Below are 16,591 nucleotides of genomic sequence, written 5' to 3'. Positions count from 1 at the left end.
CTATGGGACACTGATGACACCAAGACTGGTTTTTACGCATGTGTAGAATCACTGACCTTTTTACTAACCGCTCATCCATCAATACAAGGCACTGGAACTTACATTACAAAAAATACCAACCAGTCCGATATGCATTATTGGGCTACAAAAGACTCTTTTCTTGGCTTCATTTGTACACCATATTTCCTAATATACCGTTCTTTCCATTGTATAAGACGCATCCCAAATTTGCGTTCCAAGAGTCAAATGGCGCTCCTTCTCTTCCTAGCCCTACCGTGCGACCACCATATATGGGGTATCGGCATAATCCGGATAAATTGCAGAACATTTTGTAAAGTCCATTTTCTCCTATTACCCTTGTGAAAATGATAAATTTGGTGCTGAAGCAACATTTTTGTGGGAAAAAGTAATTTTTTTATTTTTTCCTTCCACATTGCTTTAATTTATTTGTGTGAAGCATCTGCAAGATTAATAAACTTTCTCAATGTGATTTGAGTACTTTGAGGGGTCACTTCAAATGTAATGTGGTCCCTAAAAATATTGGTTTTGTAAATTTTGGCAGATAAATTAGAAATTATTCAAATACGTTTAACCTTCCTAACAAAAAAATATGTTTCAAAAATGGTGCGGATGTGCAGTAGACATGTGGGAAATGTTAGTTCTATCATTCAAAATAGAAAATATCTGGCTTAAAGGGAACCTGTCAGCAGATTTGGGGCCTATAAGCTGCGGCCACCACCAGTGGGCTCTTATATACAGTATTCTAACATGCTGTATATAAGAGCCCAGGCTTCTGTATAGAATGTAAAAATCACTTTATAACACTTACCTAAAAGGTCGCTACGGTGGAGTTGGGTCACATGGGCGTCTCCTTTCTCCGGTGCCGGCGCCTCCTCTTTTGGCCATCTTCGTCCTCCTGAGGCCTGTGTCCATGACGTGTCCTACCTCATACACACTCGACGGTCCCACACAGATGCACTACAATACTTTGATCTGCCCTGCCCTACGCAGAACCTCAATGCCGGGGAGTGTGGATGACGTAGGACGCGTCATGCACCTCGGCTTCAGAAGAAGGACGACAAAGATGGCAGAAAGAGGAGGCACTGGCATCGGAGAACGGAGACACCCACATGACCCAACTCCACCGCAGCGACTGTTTAGGTTAAGTATTATAAAGTGATTGTTACATTCTACACAGCGGCCTGGGCTCTTACATACTGCATGTTAGAATGCTGTACAGTGCTGGCCAAAAGTATTGGCACCCCTGCAATTCTGTCAGATAATACTCAGTTTCTTCTTGAAAATGATTGCAATCACAAATTCTTTGGTATTATTATCTTCATTTAATTTGTCTTCAATGAAAAAAAAAAAACCCAAAAAAACAAAAAAAATTGTCATAAAGCCAAATTGGATATAATTCCACACCAAACATAAAAAGGGGTGGACAAAAGTATTGGCACTGTTTGAAAAATCATGTGATGCTTCTCTAATTTGTGTAATTAACAGCACCTGTAACTTACCTGTGGCACCTAACAGGTGTTGGCAATAACTAAATCACACTTGCAGCCAGTTGACATGGATTAAAGTTGACTCAACCTCTGTCCTGTTTCCTCGTGTGTACCACATTGAGCATGGAGAAAAGAAAGAAGACCAAAGAACTGTCTGAGGACTTGAGAATCCAAATTGTGAGGAAGCATGAGCAATCTCAAGGCTACAAGTCCATCTCCAAAGACCTGAAAGTTCCTGTGTCTACGGTGTGCAGTGTCATCAAGAAGTTTAAAGCCCATGGCACTGTGGCTAACCTCCCTAGATGTGGAAGGAAAAGAAAAATTGACGAGAGATTTCAACGCAAGATTGTGCGGATGGTGGATAAAGAACATCGACTAACATCCAAACAAGTTCAAGCTGCCCTGCAGTCCGAGGGTACAACAGTGTCAACCCGTACTATCCGTCGGCATCCGAATAAAAAGGGACTGTATGGAAGGATACCCAGGAAGACCCCACTTCTTATGCCGAAACATAAAAAAGCCAGGCTGGAGTTTGCCAAAACTTACCTGAGAAAGCCTAAAACATTTTGGAAGAATGTTCTCTGGTCAGATGAGACAAAAGTAGAGCTTTTTGGGAAAAGCCATCAACATAAGGTTTACAGGAAAAAAAAAAAAGAGGCATTCAAAGAAAAGAACACGGTCTCTACAGTCAAACATGGCGGAGGTTCCCTGATGTTTTGGGGTTGCTTTGCTACCTCTGGCACTGGACTGCCAACAAATTTTGCAGCATAATGTAGGGCCCAGTGTGAGAAAGCTGGGTCTTCCTCAGAGGTCATGGGTCTTCCAGCAGGATAATGACCCAAAACACACTTCAAAAAGCACTAGAAAATGGTTTGATAGAAAGCACTGGAGACTACTGAAGTGGCCAGCAATGTGTCCAGACCTGAACCCCATAGAACACCTGTGGAGAGATCTCAAAATGGCAGTTTGGAGAAGGCACCCTTCAAATCTCAGGGACCTGGAGCAGTTTGCCAAAGAAGAATGGTCTAAAATTCCAGGAGAGCATTGTAAGAAACTCATTGATGGTTACCGGAAACTGTTGTTCGCAGTTATTTTGGCTAAAAGTTGTGAAACCAAGTATTAGGCTAAGGGTGCCAATACTTTTGTCTGGCCCATTTTTGGAGTTTTGTGTGAAATGATTTGATTTTTGTTTCATTCTCTTTTGTGTTTTTTCATTGCAAGCAAAATAAATGAAGATAATAATACTGAAGAATTTGTGATTGCAATCATTTTCAAGAAGACACTGAGTATTATCTGACAGAATTGCAGGGGTGCCAATACTTTTGACCAGCACTGTATATAAGAGCCCACTGGTGGTGGCCGCAGCTTATAGGCCCCAAATCTGGTGACAAGTTCCCTTTAACACTAGAACTACTGAGGTAGTCATTTTGACTATTTTGCACCATATATTTCTAGATAGGTGTCACGAGTCCAGTAGTTCTAGTGTTAAGAAGCATACAAATTCTAATTTTGAAAATTGCAAAATTTTCAATTTTTTGCCACATTTTCGATATTTTCATAAACACAAATCATATTGACCAAAATGTAACACTACCATGACTAACAATGTGTCATGGAAAAAACACTCAGAATCACTGGGATACGTTGAAGTGTTTCCAGAGTTATTAGCACATAAAGTGACACTGGTTAAAATTGTAAAAGTTGGTGTGGTCATGAAAATGAAAATAAAACTCAGAGAAGGGGTTTAGAGATCAATGGTGATTCCCAAATTCCTGAGCATGATCAAGTATTGAATAGAACAGCTTTTCCATTGTCCATATATGGAGCAAGAAACTCTAGTTAAACGGAACCTGTCACTAGTTTTTTGACTTAAACCAAAAGTGTCACCTTCTGCAACTCTTGTGCTGCATTCTATGAAGGTGCACCTCGTTGCTGACCCCCCCCCCTTGCAGACCCCAAAAAGAAATTTATAAAATCCCACCGTGTTGTATGCTAATTAGCTATGTTGGCCAGGGCTCTATTTCGGCTCCTGTCCCTCCTTGTCGCCTTGTTTGCCGGTCTCCTGTCATGATTGGCAAGGATGGCGCCGTCATCATCCCACACTGCTGTCCAAGTCTCGCGTAGGCGCAGTTCTCTCTGTCCCTATCGCGGGCCGAGCATAAAAACAGATTACCTCGCATGCGCCGGTGATGTATCTGCGCAGGCGTGAGATCATGGTTGGGTACGAGGATGACGCTGCTGTCATGCACAGCGCAGACCATGATCTCGCGCCTGTACAGATACATCACCAGCGCCCGCGAAGTAAACTGTGGACCACTTCTCTGTCCACACAACATGCTCCTCACCAAATGTGAGTCTGAGTACCCTTTTGATTCTGCTAATGAGAGGTTTGGTCACTGCAGAGTGGGCTTTCAGTGCAAATGGTCTTAAATGTCGTGACACTATAACAAGACAGATCCTTACCCTGTTCAGTGCTGAATTGGCGAGCAATTCCAGCTACAGTGTTGAAACGATTACTAAAGGAGATTCAAGAGGACTTGAAAGATTTTGTGATGTTGTAAAGATGCAATATTCTCAAAATCACAGACATGGAACAACCAACTTCTTTTGCTCTGGCTGATAGGGTCACGCTTTTGGCCTTAATCTGGACAACCTGCTGCCGAAGGGTTTCAGTCACTTTGGAACAGCACAGATTAACACCAATAACTTGCAGGTATCTGAAAGTGTTCTCTAATTTTGATCAGTACTCTTTATTTATTTATTTATCTCATTTACATTTTTATTATGTGCTTTACAATAAATTCAATTTATGAAATAAGCTTAAAATGCTGCTATTTTACTCATGTTAAGATGTAACCACATAGGACTACATGAAGACCACAACATTTAGGAAATTGTGTGTTGTTCTCTAATTTTTATCTCCAGTGTATGTGGCATTGTCACTCTTGGGAAAATTGGCATAACAAATCTGTCTCTTAGGAAAATCAAAAATATATATTTTTTCATAGGCATTGAACACACCCAGCTTCACTCTGCACATGTCATACACATGCGCCTCCGCACACATTGTACATATGTGGCTCCGCATTTAAGTAACATACCACGGAAGGGCAGTTTTGGGCGAGGGTATTAGTCCTCAATCCACCCCGGCATGCTACAGACTTGAGGGGCAGAGTGGTGTATGGTGTGGGTGTGGAGGTGGTACCTGCTTGAAGCTACTCATCTGGGGTTTCATTCGGCTTCTCTGGATCCAGTTCACTCTGACTGGCATCACACGCCGTACTATCAGTGATGAGTCCACCACCGGTCAAACTATAACACATTTACTGTAGAATTGTTTAACAAACAGCTTCCACTTCTTACAGGCAGTTTATACACCAAGATCTTTCACAGGCATTGCTTTCTACCGAGAACCCGGCTCTGTCACTAACTGGCCACCAAATAGGAGAGGGATGGGCACTCTGTCTTCCCCTTTACTAACATTCCGGCTTCATACAAACGCAAAGACTCCTAGAATCCTTGTTGTTTGCCAGGCCAGGGCCCCCGCCAGTCAACACTGGCCCCGTCTCCTGTCTGCACTACTAAAGACGACCGGCCTAGGAAGTGGGTCCACTTCTCGTTTCCCCTGGCTTGATCCTTTCTATCATCTCATTTCTCTGACTGGACCCTCCACACCGCACTGCTCCACTCTGCTACATCTGACCCTGTTGGTCCTCTCACTTATCTCACTCCTACTCTATCTGTCTTAAGCAGGAAACACTGTTCCCTATCTGTCTTAACCAGGAAGCACTCTTCCATATATCCTTTTGTGCTGGGGATTGTACTCCCCTTATGAATTCACGCTGTCCTGTACCTCCCTCTACATTCCCTGACACGGAGGGACAAAAAAAAAATGTTGTTTAAAAGAACTGAGAGTCCACAGTGGTTGATACCATTTAATGGCTAACTGAAAAGGTGGTAATAATTGCAAGCTTTCGAGACTACGCAGGTCTCTTCATCAGGCTCAGTATAACACAAAATCTGAAGATAAGAATGAAAACCTGACGAAGATATTGGACTATATCGAAACGCGTTGTGGTTTATGTGAATTAATAAAAAACATTGAACTTTTACATCCCTGTAGCCTCCATAGCACTCCATTAGACCGTGCTTCATTTTTTCTGACAAAATCTGAAGAGGCACATATTTGTACACAACAGGACATAGAATGGAGCAGTAAATAAGACAAGTTATGTGAAGCAGAACTATCACTATGGCAAGGGGGCAAACTGTTGTGGCCATAAATATTGCAGCAGTTCATAGATAAGCAGTGTGAAAGTTTTATTGTCCTATGATTGGGGTCTGGTCCAGGGCTGTGATGCCCCCAGATGGTCTGAGGAGCACATTTCCTTATTGATGTAAAAAGACAAGATAACTGAGGCACCAAAGACCCAATCACACCTAGTGGCGGCCGGCCAAATTGCACGGGAAAAATGCACACCTAAAAATACATAACTCTAAAACGTATACATTCAGATCATAACATCTACAGGAGAGGTAGGGCACACAACACCCTCCTACACACACACACACGGTTCCACTCTGTACACATTGTATATGCATGGCTCCGCTGCGTAGGAGTCGTACACACACGACCATACATGCATAGCTTTGCTCTGTAAGCGTAGCGTACGGCTCTGCTTTGTAGACACATGGCTCCACAAGAATCGTATGCGCACGTGGCTCTGTTAGGCACACTTCTCCGCTCCGCACACATGTAGTTCCCCTCCGTACAAGTCATACACATGCTGCTCCGCTCCATACACATGCAGCTTTGCTCCGCACATGTTGGACACACACAGCCCCACTCAGTACACATCGTACATGCACGGGTCAGCTCTGTACACACACATGGTTCTGCTTCGTAGGAGTTGTACACGCATGACTACGCTTTGTACATGCACGGCTCCGTTCCATGAGCGTCGTTCACGTACGCACACAGCTCTGCACCCGAGACACATATGGTTCCCCTCCGTACACATCGTGCACACACACGGCTCCGCTCATGTGGCTCTACTCTGCACATGTGGCTCTGCTCAGTACACATCCTACACACACGGCTCCGCTCCGTGCACATCGTACCCACACAGCTCTGCTCCTCCGTACACCTCGTACCAATGTAAGGGGTGGGCAGACCCCTTACAAGGAGGTGCAGTTTCCCCCTGAAGATACCTCACTCTGGGGTAGTTACTGTTGATGTTATTAATAAACATGTTTTTACTGTGCAGTGGGTTTTCCCCTAGAGCCCGGGTGGGACGGCTGTCCCCATAGAAACAGGGCAGGAGAGAGGAGGAGCCGGCAGCTTAGAGAGAGAAGTGTGTGTGTGTTGAAGTCAGTTGATTCTGGGACGGGGGAGAAGGAACAGCCAGGGGCAGAGTGTGGAGCTGAGTGGGCAGAAAGAAAGAAAGAAAGAAGGGAAGAAGAGAAGAAGTGTCCTCAAGAGTGGAAGCAGAGCAGGGGCAGAGTGTGGGAGCTGGATGAATAGGGAAGCCGGAGAGAAAAGGAGCGGGCGGAACCTCAAAGTGCGAAGCAGTACCGGTGTGGGTCCGGTCTGTGGGTAGCCGTAGTGGGAGCCAGGTGAAGCAGATTAGCCGGGCACATCCCCACTGGAGGAGACGTCAGGACAGGCTTTCCCTCAGCTAAAGGAAGTGTGAAGTGTCATCTATAACTGCCGGTTGTGTGAAGAACTGTGTAATAAAGAATGCCTTTTGTTTGCACCGAATCATGCCTGGAAAGTGTTTATACGTCGGACAACATCTTCACCACCACACTGTGCCCCACCGAGACATCTCCCGTCCCGACAGTGACGGCGGAACCAGGGGTAAGCCTGAGAGCAAGGGCCACGACTACAACCCTGGAGGCACCCCTGGCACCCTGTTACATGTGGCGTAGTCGGCAGGATGCGGATTATATGCAAGGGGTCCCGACCCAAGAAGACGGAGACCAAGTGGTGCCTAGGGCACAGAATCCGGATTATTGGAGAAGAGTCCCGATCCATTGGTGGGAAGAAAAAGAAGTTCCTGAAGCGTTGGACCGGGCACAAGATGGCGGCAAGATGGCCGTCGTCTTTGAGGACACAGAAAGCGCGCGAAGAATTGGCGCCAAAAGAAGAGCCTGGGGCTGGCCGGTGCCGAAAAAGAAGTTCGGAGTACTCCGCCCAAAGAGGGGAGGTGCCGGTCCCAGGGCACGGATGAAGATATGTGAAGTGGGCGGAGTTCCAAGGAAAAAAAAGAACCGCCGCGGAGGGGTCGACCTAATGTGTGAGACTGGGGGTGGAGTATACCCAAGAGCGGGAAAAATAGGCCCGCCTCCACTTCCTCCAGCATCTCCACTGACCCCGCCGCCATTATCAGAGACGCTGACTGAAAACGAGATGGAGACCTCCAGAAAGCAGTAAGATGTGGTGGCCGTGTTAGCAGCAACTACCCTGGGCAGAGGAGCGCCGATCCAGAGAAGGGGACCCCGGCGGTGCTGGCTATACAACAGAGCCTGGCTAACGTCTAAGACCGGGAGTGCTGCAAAAGCCTCCGGGCAGAAACTCCACTAAGACCGGGAGCTTCCAGGAGGAACTCCGGGCACTGGACTGGTGCGCCCCTTGCGGTTGCCCCAAAGGTGAACTTGCTTGTCGTGTCCTTGCAATGATCCTGTTGCCTTTAATGTGTAGTTTTAGATTTATGCCTTGCCGGGAGGCTTAGGCTCAAAGAGGGGAGGAATGTAAGGGGTGGGCAGACCCCTTACAAGGAGGTGCAGTTTCCCCCTGAAGATACCTCACTCTGGGGTAGTTACTGTTGATGTTATTAATAAACATGTTTTTACTGTGCAGTGGGTTTTCCCCTAGAGCCCGGGTGGGACGGCTGTCCCCATAGAAACAGGGCAGGAGAGAGGAGGAGCCGGCAGCTTAGAGAGAGAAGTGTGTGTGTGTTGAAGTCAGTTGATTCTGGGACGGGGGAGAAGGAACAGCCAGGGGCAGAGTGTGGAGCTGAGTGGGCAGAAAGAAAGAAGAGAAGAAGTGTCCTCAAGAGTGGAAGCAGAGCAGGGGCAGAGTGTGGGAGCTGGATGAATAGGGAAGCCGGAGAGAAAAGGAGCGGGCGGAACCTCAAAGTGCGAAGCAGTGCCGGTGTGGGTCCGGTCTGTGGGTAGCCGTAGTGGGAGCCGGGTGAAGCAGATTAGCCGGGCACATCCCCACTGGAGGAGACGTCAGGACAGGCTTTCCCTCAGCTAAAGGAAGTGTGAAGTGTCATCTATAACTGCCGGTTGTGTGAAGAACTGTGTAATAAAGAATGCCTTTTGTTTGCACCGAATCATGCCTGGAAAGTGTTTATACGTCGGACAACATCTGCACCACCACACTCTGCCCCACCGAGACATCTCCCGTCCCGACAGTGACGGCGGAACCAGGGGTAAGCCTGAGAGCAAGGGCCACGACTACAACCCTGGAGGCACCCCTGGAACCCCGTTACACCCACACGGCTCTGCTCCGTACACATCATACACACACGGCTCTGCTCCGTACACATCATACACACACGGTTCTGCTCCGTACACCTCGTACACACACGGCTCTGCTCCGTACACATCATACACACACGGCTCTGCTCCGTACACATCATACACACACGGTTCTGCTCCGTACACCTCGTACACACACGGCTCTGTTCCGTACACCTCGTACACACACGGCTCCGCTCCGTACACACGGCTCTGCTCCATCCACACTGTAAATCCCTCCTGACCCCACACATAACCTTCCCCTCATCCAGCCCCATGACACCCAGCACAGGAGAGTCCTGCATACACTGAGGAGCTGATCATGTGACCCCCTGACTCCTCCCCTCCATGTGACATCATCACAGGTCCTGTAAGCACAGAGTAGCCATAAATCTAACGTCATGCCCATGTGACCAGAAGGGGCGGGGCCGACGCCAACATATCTGATACTAGGAAGAAACTCAACCTGGTCCTGGAGTTGTTTATAATAGAAGCGGGGTGTGGGGGTAAGACCCCCAACTGAGTGGGTTCCAGAGGGACTAGTAAGGTGAACAAAGAATGTAAAAAAGAAAAAAAAAAGTTTAAAAATATGAAAAATATGAAAAATCCCCAAAAACTAAAAGTTCAAATCACCCCCCTTTTGCACCATTGAAAATAATACTTAATAATACTTATAGCAAAGAAAGGCAGCAGTTGTGCACTGCCCAGGCCAAAAACAAATGCACTAGCAGGATGCAGCAAAACCCCCACTAGGTGGAGGCATCACAGGTGCAAAAGAAGCAAATCACTCACACACTTCCAATCCATGGAGGGGCGATTGCTGGATGATAAAACTGCACACTGATGGCTTGGATATAGCGCTGTTCACACATGTAGGAGCACAGTATCTGGCTAGCAGCCTATTACCACACCCATACTATTAGATCAGGCTGGCTGCACAGTACTCTATATGTGCACCATACAGGGACAGGGACTCCAATATGCAAGACCTAACAAACGGGGGCCTTGCTGTATCCTGTATAAGATATGTGCAAAATAATAGATGAGGCTTTGGCTGGTATTATGGCAATAATTAAAAAAAAAATACATTTGGTATCAAGAGTTCACAAATGTCCGATCAAAATATAAAATCAGTTCATCTGATCAGTACATGGCGTAGCGAGAAAAAAATTCCAAAATTACGTTTTTTGGGTCACCGCAACATTGCATTAAAAAAAATGAAAACAGAAAATCGCTGGGGGTGAAGGGGTTAAGCACACAAGGGGTAGTGATGAGAATTAACAGATGAGAGTTGAGAATATCCACAGAGTCCTATAAGGAAGGGGATTAACCCCAAACAGAGAAGATACATAGGTTTCTATTTACACCAGAGAAGGAAGAATAGGATGTCAAGGAGCAGTTTGTGTAGCCAAACGCAGCGACTTTCTACAAATCGGACACCACATGGCTGTCTGTCAACTTTCACACACCTGTGACAGTGAACCCCTTCTATGAGTGCTGTCCGAACCCTAAGGACGAGGCTTATCCGGATGGGAAGCATGAAATTAAAAAAACAACCTTGTGGCATTCACATCCAATGCTGGAACCCACATCCTCTCTTCTGCACCATAACCCCTCCAGTGCATCAAATATTGAAGGGAATAATGTAGAAAGCGAGAATCAACAATCTTAGCTATTTGAAACTTTAAATTACCATCAACCATGAATGGGGCCAGCAGCAAGAGGGATGGCTCCAAAGGTACCACATAATTCTTGAGTAGCAACCTGTGAAACATGCGCAGTAGTGGCTCCTCCAAACTGCATGGGCTCCTTCATACCTATGAGTGATGGTTCACCTTCAGATTATCCCCCCAGCAATGGAGTGCTGCCCCGAGATAGGGTCTCCGGGACAGGTGGTCTACCCATTGTATTTCAGAGGTGTCTATCCACACTTATAGCCAAGGACATGGCGGCCTCTAAGGACTCAGGGGTCTCATAAATAACCAAAGCATCCTTCAAACTTTCTGACAGTCCCTGACAAAATTGGTTTCTAAGGGGTACTTTGCACGCTGCGACATCGCAAGCCGATGCTGCGATGTCGAGCGCGATAGTCCCCGCCCCCGTCGCAGCAGCGATATCTTGTGATTGCTGCCGTAGCGAACAATATCGCTACGGCAGCTTCACATGCACTTACCTGCCCTGCGACGTCACTCTGGCCGGCGACCCGCCTCCTTCCTTCCGGGCGGGTCGTGCGGCGTCACAGCGATGTCACACGGCAGGCGGCCAATAGAAGCGGATGGGCGGAGATTAGCGGGACGTAAACATCCCGCCCACCTCCTTCCTTCCTCATTGCAGCCGGGACGCAGGCAAGGTGATGTTCCTCGCTCCTGCGGCTTCACACACAGCGATGTGTGCTGCCGCAGGAATGAGGATCAACATCGTACCGTCGCTGCTGCAAAATTATGGAAATGTCGGACCCTACACCGATCATACGATAACGACGCTTTTGCGCTCATTAATCGTATGTAAAAGGATTCACATACTGCGACGTCGACAGCGACACCGGATGTGCGTCACTTTCGATTTGACCCCACCGACATCGCACCTGCGATGTCGCAACGTGCAAAGTATCCCTAAGAGTCGGGTCATTCCACTTGGAGTTAGTTGTCCATCTATGTAATTCTAAACAATAAGTCTCTGCTGACTGATCCCCCTGCTGGAGGCGACGCAGCCTGGACTCAGCCAAGGATACTTGGTCAGAATCATAATAGATGAGAGCTAAAGCCTCAAAAAAAAATCCATCCACAGACGAAAGGCAACCAAAGCCATGTGGCAAGGTAAAAGCCCAGGATTGCAGATCCCCCTGCAACAGTGATATTACCATTTTAATATAGCCTGTAACTTAGAAGGCATCCTAAAACCAGAGGCAGATATAATATAATCCAAAAACGGAAGTTCCTGAACGGCAGATACACACTTTTCTAACTAAGCGTATAACTTCTTCTCTCTGAGAATTTGCAAAACCAATTTAACCATATTTCAAATGAGACCCAAATTCCTGTAAATAAATGAGAATATCATCCAACTAAATGATAAAAAATTGCCCCAACAGGTGAGCAAATACATAATTAACAAAGCGTTGAAAAACAGCAGTGTTGCAAAATCTGACAGTGCGATCTAGCATGCTCCGGCGGTGACCGTGTCATTCCCCGTCACCACCAGCTGCCCTGAGACACGATCACGGGGCACCAATGGGTTGCCATGGCTGCGTGTAGTCAGATGATGACCCCTGTCACTGCCATGACATGTTTCCTGGGAAAACTGGCAAAGCGTCAGCACTCAATATAACACAGTCATCTATGATCATCAGCACAGAGGAGGGTGAAAGGAGGGACAGCAGGCGCAGATTAAGATGCTCATCGGACCGGACAATTTACATGCAGGGCTGGAGATTTTAAAAAGGTATTTTGGGGGGCTACAGGAGGGAGTCAAGGGGTAACGTGCACCTTTATAGAATGCAGAACAGGCGATGCTTAAGGTGCTAGTTTTAGTTTAGAAGGCCAAAAGCTGGTGACAGATTCCCTTTAAGTGTAATTTAAATGTTAATCGTCAGAAAATTCAGATAAGAATCAGAAATATTAAACAGCCCAAATCAACTAGAGGCATTAGAGGAGGATGTTGATGCTTTGGTTGATGAAGCTCAAAAAGCAAAATAGTCAGTTTTTGTTTCATTGAAGGGTCTTCTCCCTGCAACTGCTCTGTCCTTATTGATGTTCAAACAGATCTTCTGGATACAAGGGCTCCCTATGCATTTATCACATGCGCTCCCTACAGTTGGATTTTAATTCAGTCCATTCAAACAAAGCTGATAAACGAGAATTTGAAAAAAAAAATCCTGAAGAAATGTCTTCTCTTGTGTCAGCACAATTTGATGAACCTGCTTTATTGAGAAGAGTTTGATTAGATATACATTGGTGCTTGAAAGTTTGTGAATCCTTTCAAATTTTTCACATTTCTGCATACACTTGAAATAAAACTACATCAGATTTTCACACAAATCCTAAAAGCAGGTAATCAAATCAAAACATACAGTGAAAAATATTAGATTGTAATTTTTTAACTGAGGAAAAATGTCACTATGGCTATGGGATAGTAGGGAACCAGGGCTCCTATGCTGACCCTCAAGTTAGGGGGTCCTATTCTTTCCCTGACCTCAGGGACACTCCTGATGGTGGAGAGGCCAAGTCTCCTTCCTGGCTCGCTTCTGACCATTCCAGATTGATTCCCCCACCCCCAGGGAGGGACGGGACAGGAGTGTGATGAAACCCACAGATAAAGACAGAAAAGGGAAAATCAAAACTCTGTCATACTGCACACACAAAGGTTAAGACAATAAGAGATTCAGGAGGAAAAATAAGAACAGTAAGGAAGTACAAAACAACAACAGGGGTAAACTCCACAACCACTCCAAGAAATAGGCACAACTTATGCATAACTTTCACTAAAGAGTCTAGGACATCACACCTCAGAGATCAATATATGATAAACTACAGCTGTCATTTGTAGAAGGATTCAACCAGCATAAATAGGAGGGAAGCCGATGTGATAGGTCTCCCCACAACATGTGATTAAAGGAGCAAACAGACTAGCAGAGATTAATCAGCACACAGCAGGTCGATGCCCGAGTCTGCCTGCGTTGATCCCAGACACTAGAGAGTCTCTCAGGCTGAGTGTCAGAATCTGCAATCTGAACAGAACCCAATGCCGCCATAACAGTTGGTGAAGTTTGTGCAAAACTCCACGTGACAAAAAAATACTTTATTCCCTCATAGACATGTGATACTGTATGTGGACCTTTGTTAAAATAAGATTTTTTTTTTCTAATATGAAAAGAAAAATTACAAATAAAAATTTGTTAGAAATTATAGTAACTGTGCCTGGAGGCAAAACCTGGCTTTCATCAAAATAAAGGCCGCTTTACACGCTGCGATATCGTGACTGATATCGCTAGCGTGCGTACCAGCCCCCATCGGTTGTGCGACACGGGCAAATCGCTGCCCGTGGCGCACAACATCGCGCGGATCCGTGACACTACTTACCTGCCTAGCGACGTCGCTGTGACCAGCGAACCGCCTCCTTTGTAAGGGGGCGGTTCGTTCAGCGTCACAGCGACATCACAGCGGCGTCACTGAACCGCCGCCCAATAGAAGCGGAGGGGCGGAGATGAGCGGGACGTAACATCCCACCCACCTCCTTCCTTCCTCATTGCGGGTGGGCGGACGCAGGTAAGGTGAGGTTCCTCGTTCCTGCTGTGTCACAAATTGCGATGTGTGCTGCCGCAGCAACGGGGAGCTACATCGCTAGCTGCAGCAGCAGCGATAATCGAGATTAGGGGGGCATGTCACCAATGAGCGATTTTGAACGTTTTTGCGACGAGTCAAAATCGCTCAGAGGTGTCACACGCAACGACATCGCTAAAGCGGCCGGATGTGTGTCACAAATTCCGTGACCCCAACGAGATCGCTTTAGCTATGTCGCAGCGTGTAAAGCGGCCTTAAGTCTCCCTGAAGGCTTCCAGTTACAAACTTTATTTTAGATTTTTGGGCCCTAACATAAAGTCTGTTAGGCTATGTGCACATGCTGCAGATTTACAGCGGATTTTGCAGCGGATTTGCTACAGAAAATGTGTCTAACATTGCTACAGTCAATTCCCCAGCAAAACCTATGGGTTTTTAAAAATGCTGTGCGCACACTGCGTTTTTTTTATACCCGCGGATTTTCCGCTGCGGAATTAATGAGCATGTCACTTCTTTTCCGCAGGTACCCGCGGTTTTTGCCATAGATAATTGTAAAAATCCAAGGGGACCAACTTGCGTAAAATCCACCGTAAATTCGCAGCAAACCGCAGCAAAAACGCAGGTGTGGTTTTACCGCGGTTTTTGCCGCAGGTACGGGATTCTTTCAGAGGGTCGTTTTTTTTCTTAAGACAAAGTCACTTTCTAGTGTACGCCTTATAGTGTATTTCTCCTTTCTCTATATATACAGAAAACACCTCCTGGTCTCTGTTAACTCTGTAAATTCTGAAACAAAAATACCACATCTAAAAGATAATGAAATTCTAATACACAAGTTGATGTTTTAAAAGAAATTATTTATTAACAATGTATATATATATATCTTAATTAGGAATATTCTCTATGGCTGATATTTACATGGTTGATGATTAGATAAAATATTGAAAGCAGAAATCAGATACTGTATGTTCTTTTTGGGTCACAACAATGCCATTGGGAACAGCAGCTATTTCTTAATCATGATTCAGTGCTCAAAGTCTTATATATTACTGTACATATAATTATACTTCAACTATAATCGTTACATTTTTCTTTTCTTTGCAGAATTTTCTTTGCAGAATAGAACAAGTGAAAACAATTTAAATTATTTGATACTCAATTGTAATTGACTTTTGATTAAAATATATCTAGAGAGTTTTTACATAGGGTACATCAAAATCACTGCTCTCCATGCCTAACTCTTTTGATAATTATTAACAGTATCTGATTTGGAGCAATATTCCCTCAGAATATGAAAGTGGTTTCTCCCCTGTGTAGGTTTCTTTGATGGTCCACAAGATTTGATTTCTGAGAAAAACATTTCCCACATTGTGGGCATGTAAATGGCTTCTCCCCTGTATGAGTTCTTTGATGTCTAATGACATCTGATTTTTGTTTAAAACATTTTCCACAGGACAAGCATGGATATGGCTTCTCCCCTGTGTGAGTTCTTTGATGTGTAGCAAGAGCTGATTTAATGCTATAACATTTCCCACATTCTGAACACGAATATGGCTTCTCCTTTGCGTGACTCTTCTGATGTTTAACAAGAGTCTGTTTTCGAGAAAAAGATTTCCCACAATCTGAACATGAATATGACTTTTTTGCTTTATGAGTTTTTTGATGGTCCTCAAGATATGATTTCAAAGTGAAACATTTTCCACATTCAGAACACATATACAACTTCTCCCCTGTATGAATTCTCTGATGTCTAACAAGATCTGATTTCTGGCTAAAAGTTTTATCACATTCTGAACATGAGTATGGCTTCTTTCCTGTGTGACTTCTTTCATGTTTACCAAGATTTGATTTATCTGTAAAACATTTCCCACAATGTATACATGAAAATGGCTTCTCCCCTGTGTGTATTCTTTGATGTCTATTAAGATCTGATCTCTGGTTAAAACATTTCCCACATTCCGAACAGGAAAATGGCCTCTCCCCTGTATGAATTCTCTCATGTTTAATAAGATTTGATCTTACAGTAAAACATCTGTCACATTCCCTACATGCAAATAACTTCTTCCCTGTGTGTGTTATTAGCTGTTCAATATCTCTTTGATCTCTATTATTTTGTTTATCAGTCTGTAATAAATAAGAAGCTAGGTCTTGTTTCTGAAATGGATCAGATGATAGATCTTTGCTGTGAAGGGCTGGAGGTGAATCTGGGATAATGATATATTCTTCATATGTATCATGTGAGGTACCACCATCATCTACTGTAAAATCTGAAGATATTTGATG

General features: G+C 45.2%; 1 protein-coding gene across 1 annotated transcript in view; it reads right to left on the bottom strand.

Annotated features, from left to right (window-relative positions):
- Nucleotides 1-15,197: 15,197 nt before the first annotated feature.
- LOC142312883 (uncharacterized) overlaps nt 15,198-16,591 on the bottom strand; it is a 139,841-nt gene continuing 138,447 nt past the window's right edge. Inside the window, exon 14 of the mRNA XM_075351867.1 lies at nt 15,198-16,352. Within this exon, the coding sequence (XP_075207982.1) occupies nt 15,593-16,352 (760 nt within the window). The 3' untranslated portion in view covers nt 15,198-15,592. The remainder of the gene's footprint in view (nt 16,353-16,591) is intronic.

The sequence above is a fragment of the Anomaloglossus baeobatrachus genome, chromosome 5 (assembly GCF_048569485.1).
Source record: "Anomaloglossus baeobatrachus isolate aAnoBae1 chromosome 5, aAnoBae1.hap1, whole genome shotgun sequence".
Classification (NCBI taxonomy): Eukaryota; Metazoa; Chordata; class Amphibia; order Anura; family Aromobatidae; genus Anomaloglossus; species Anomaloglossus baeobatrachus.
The sequence above is the reverse complement of the archived record's forward strand: the minus strand, read 5'-3'. Positions and strand labels throughout refer to the sequence as shown.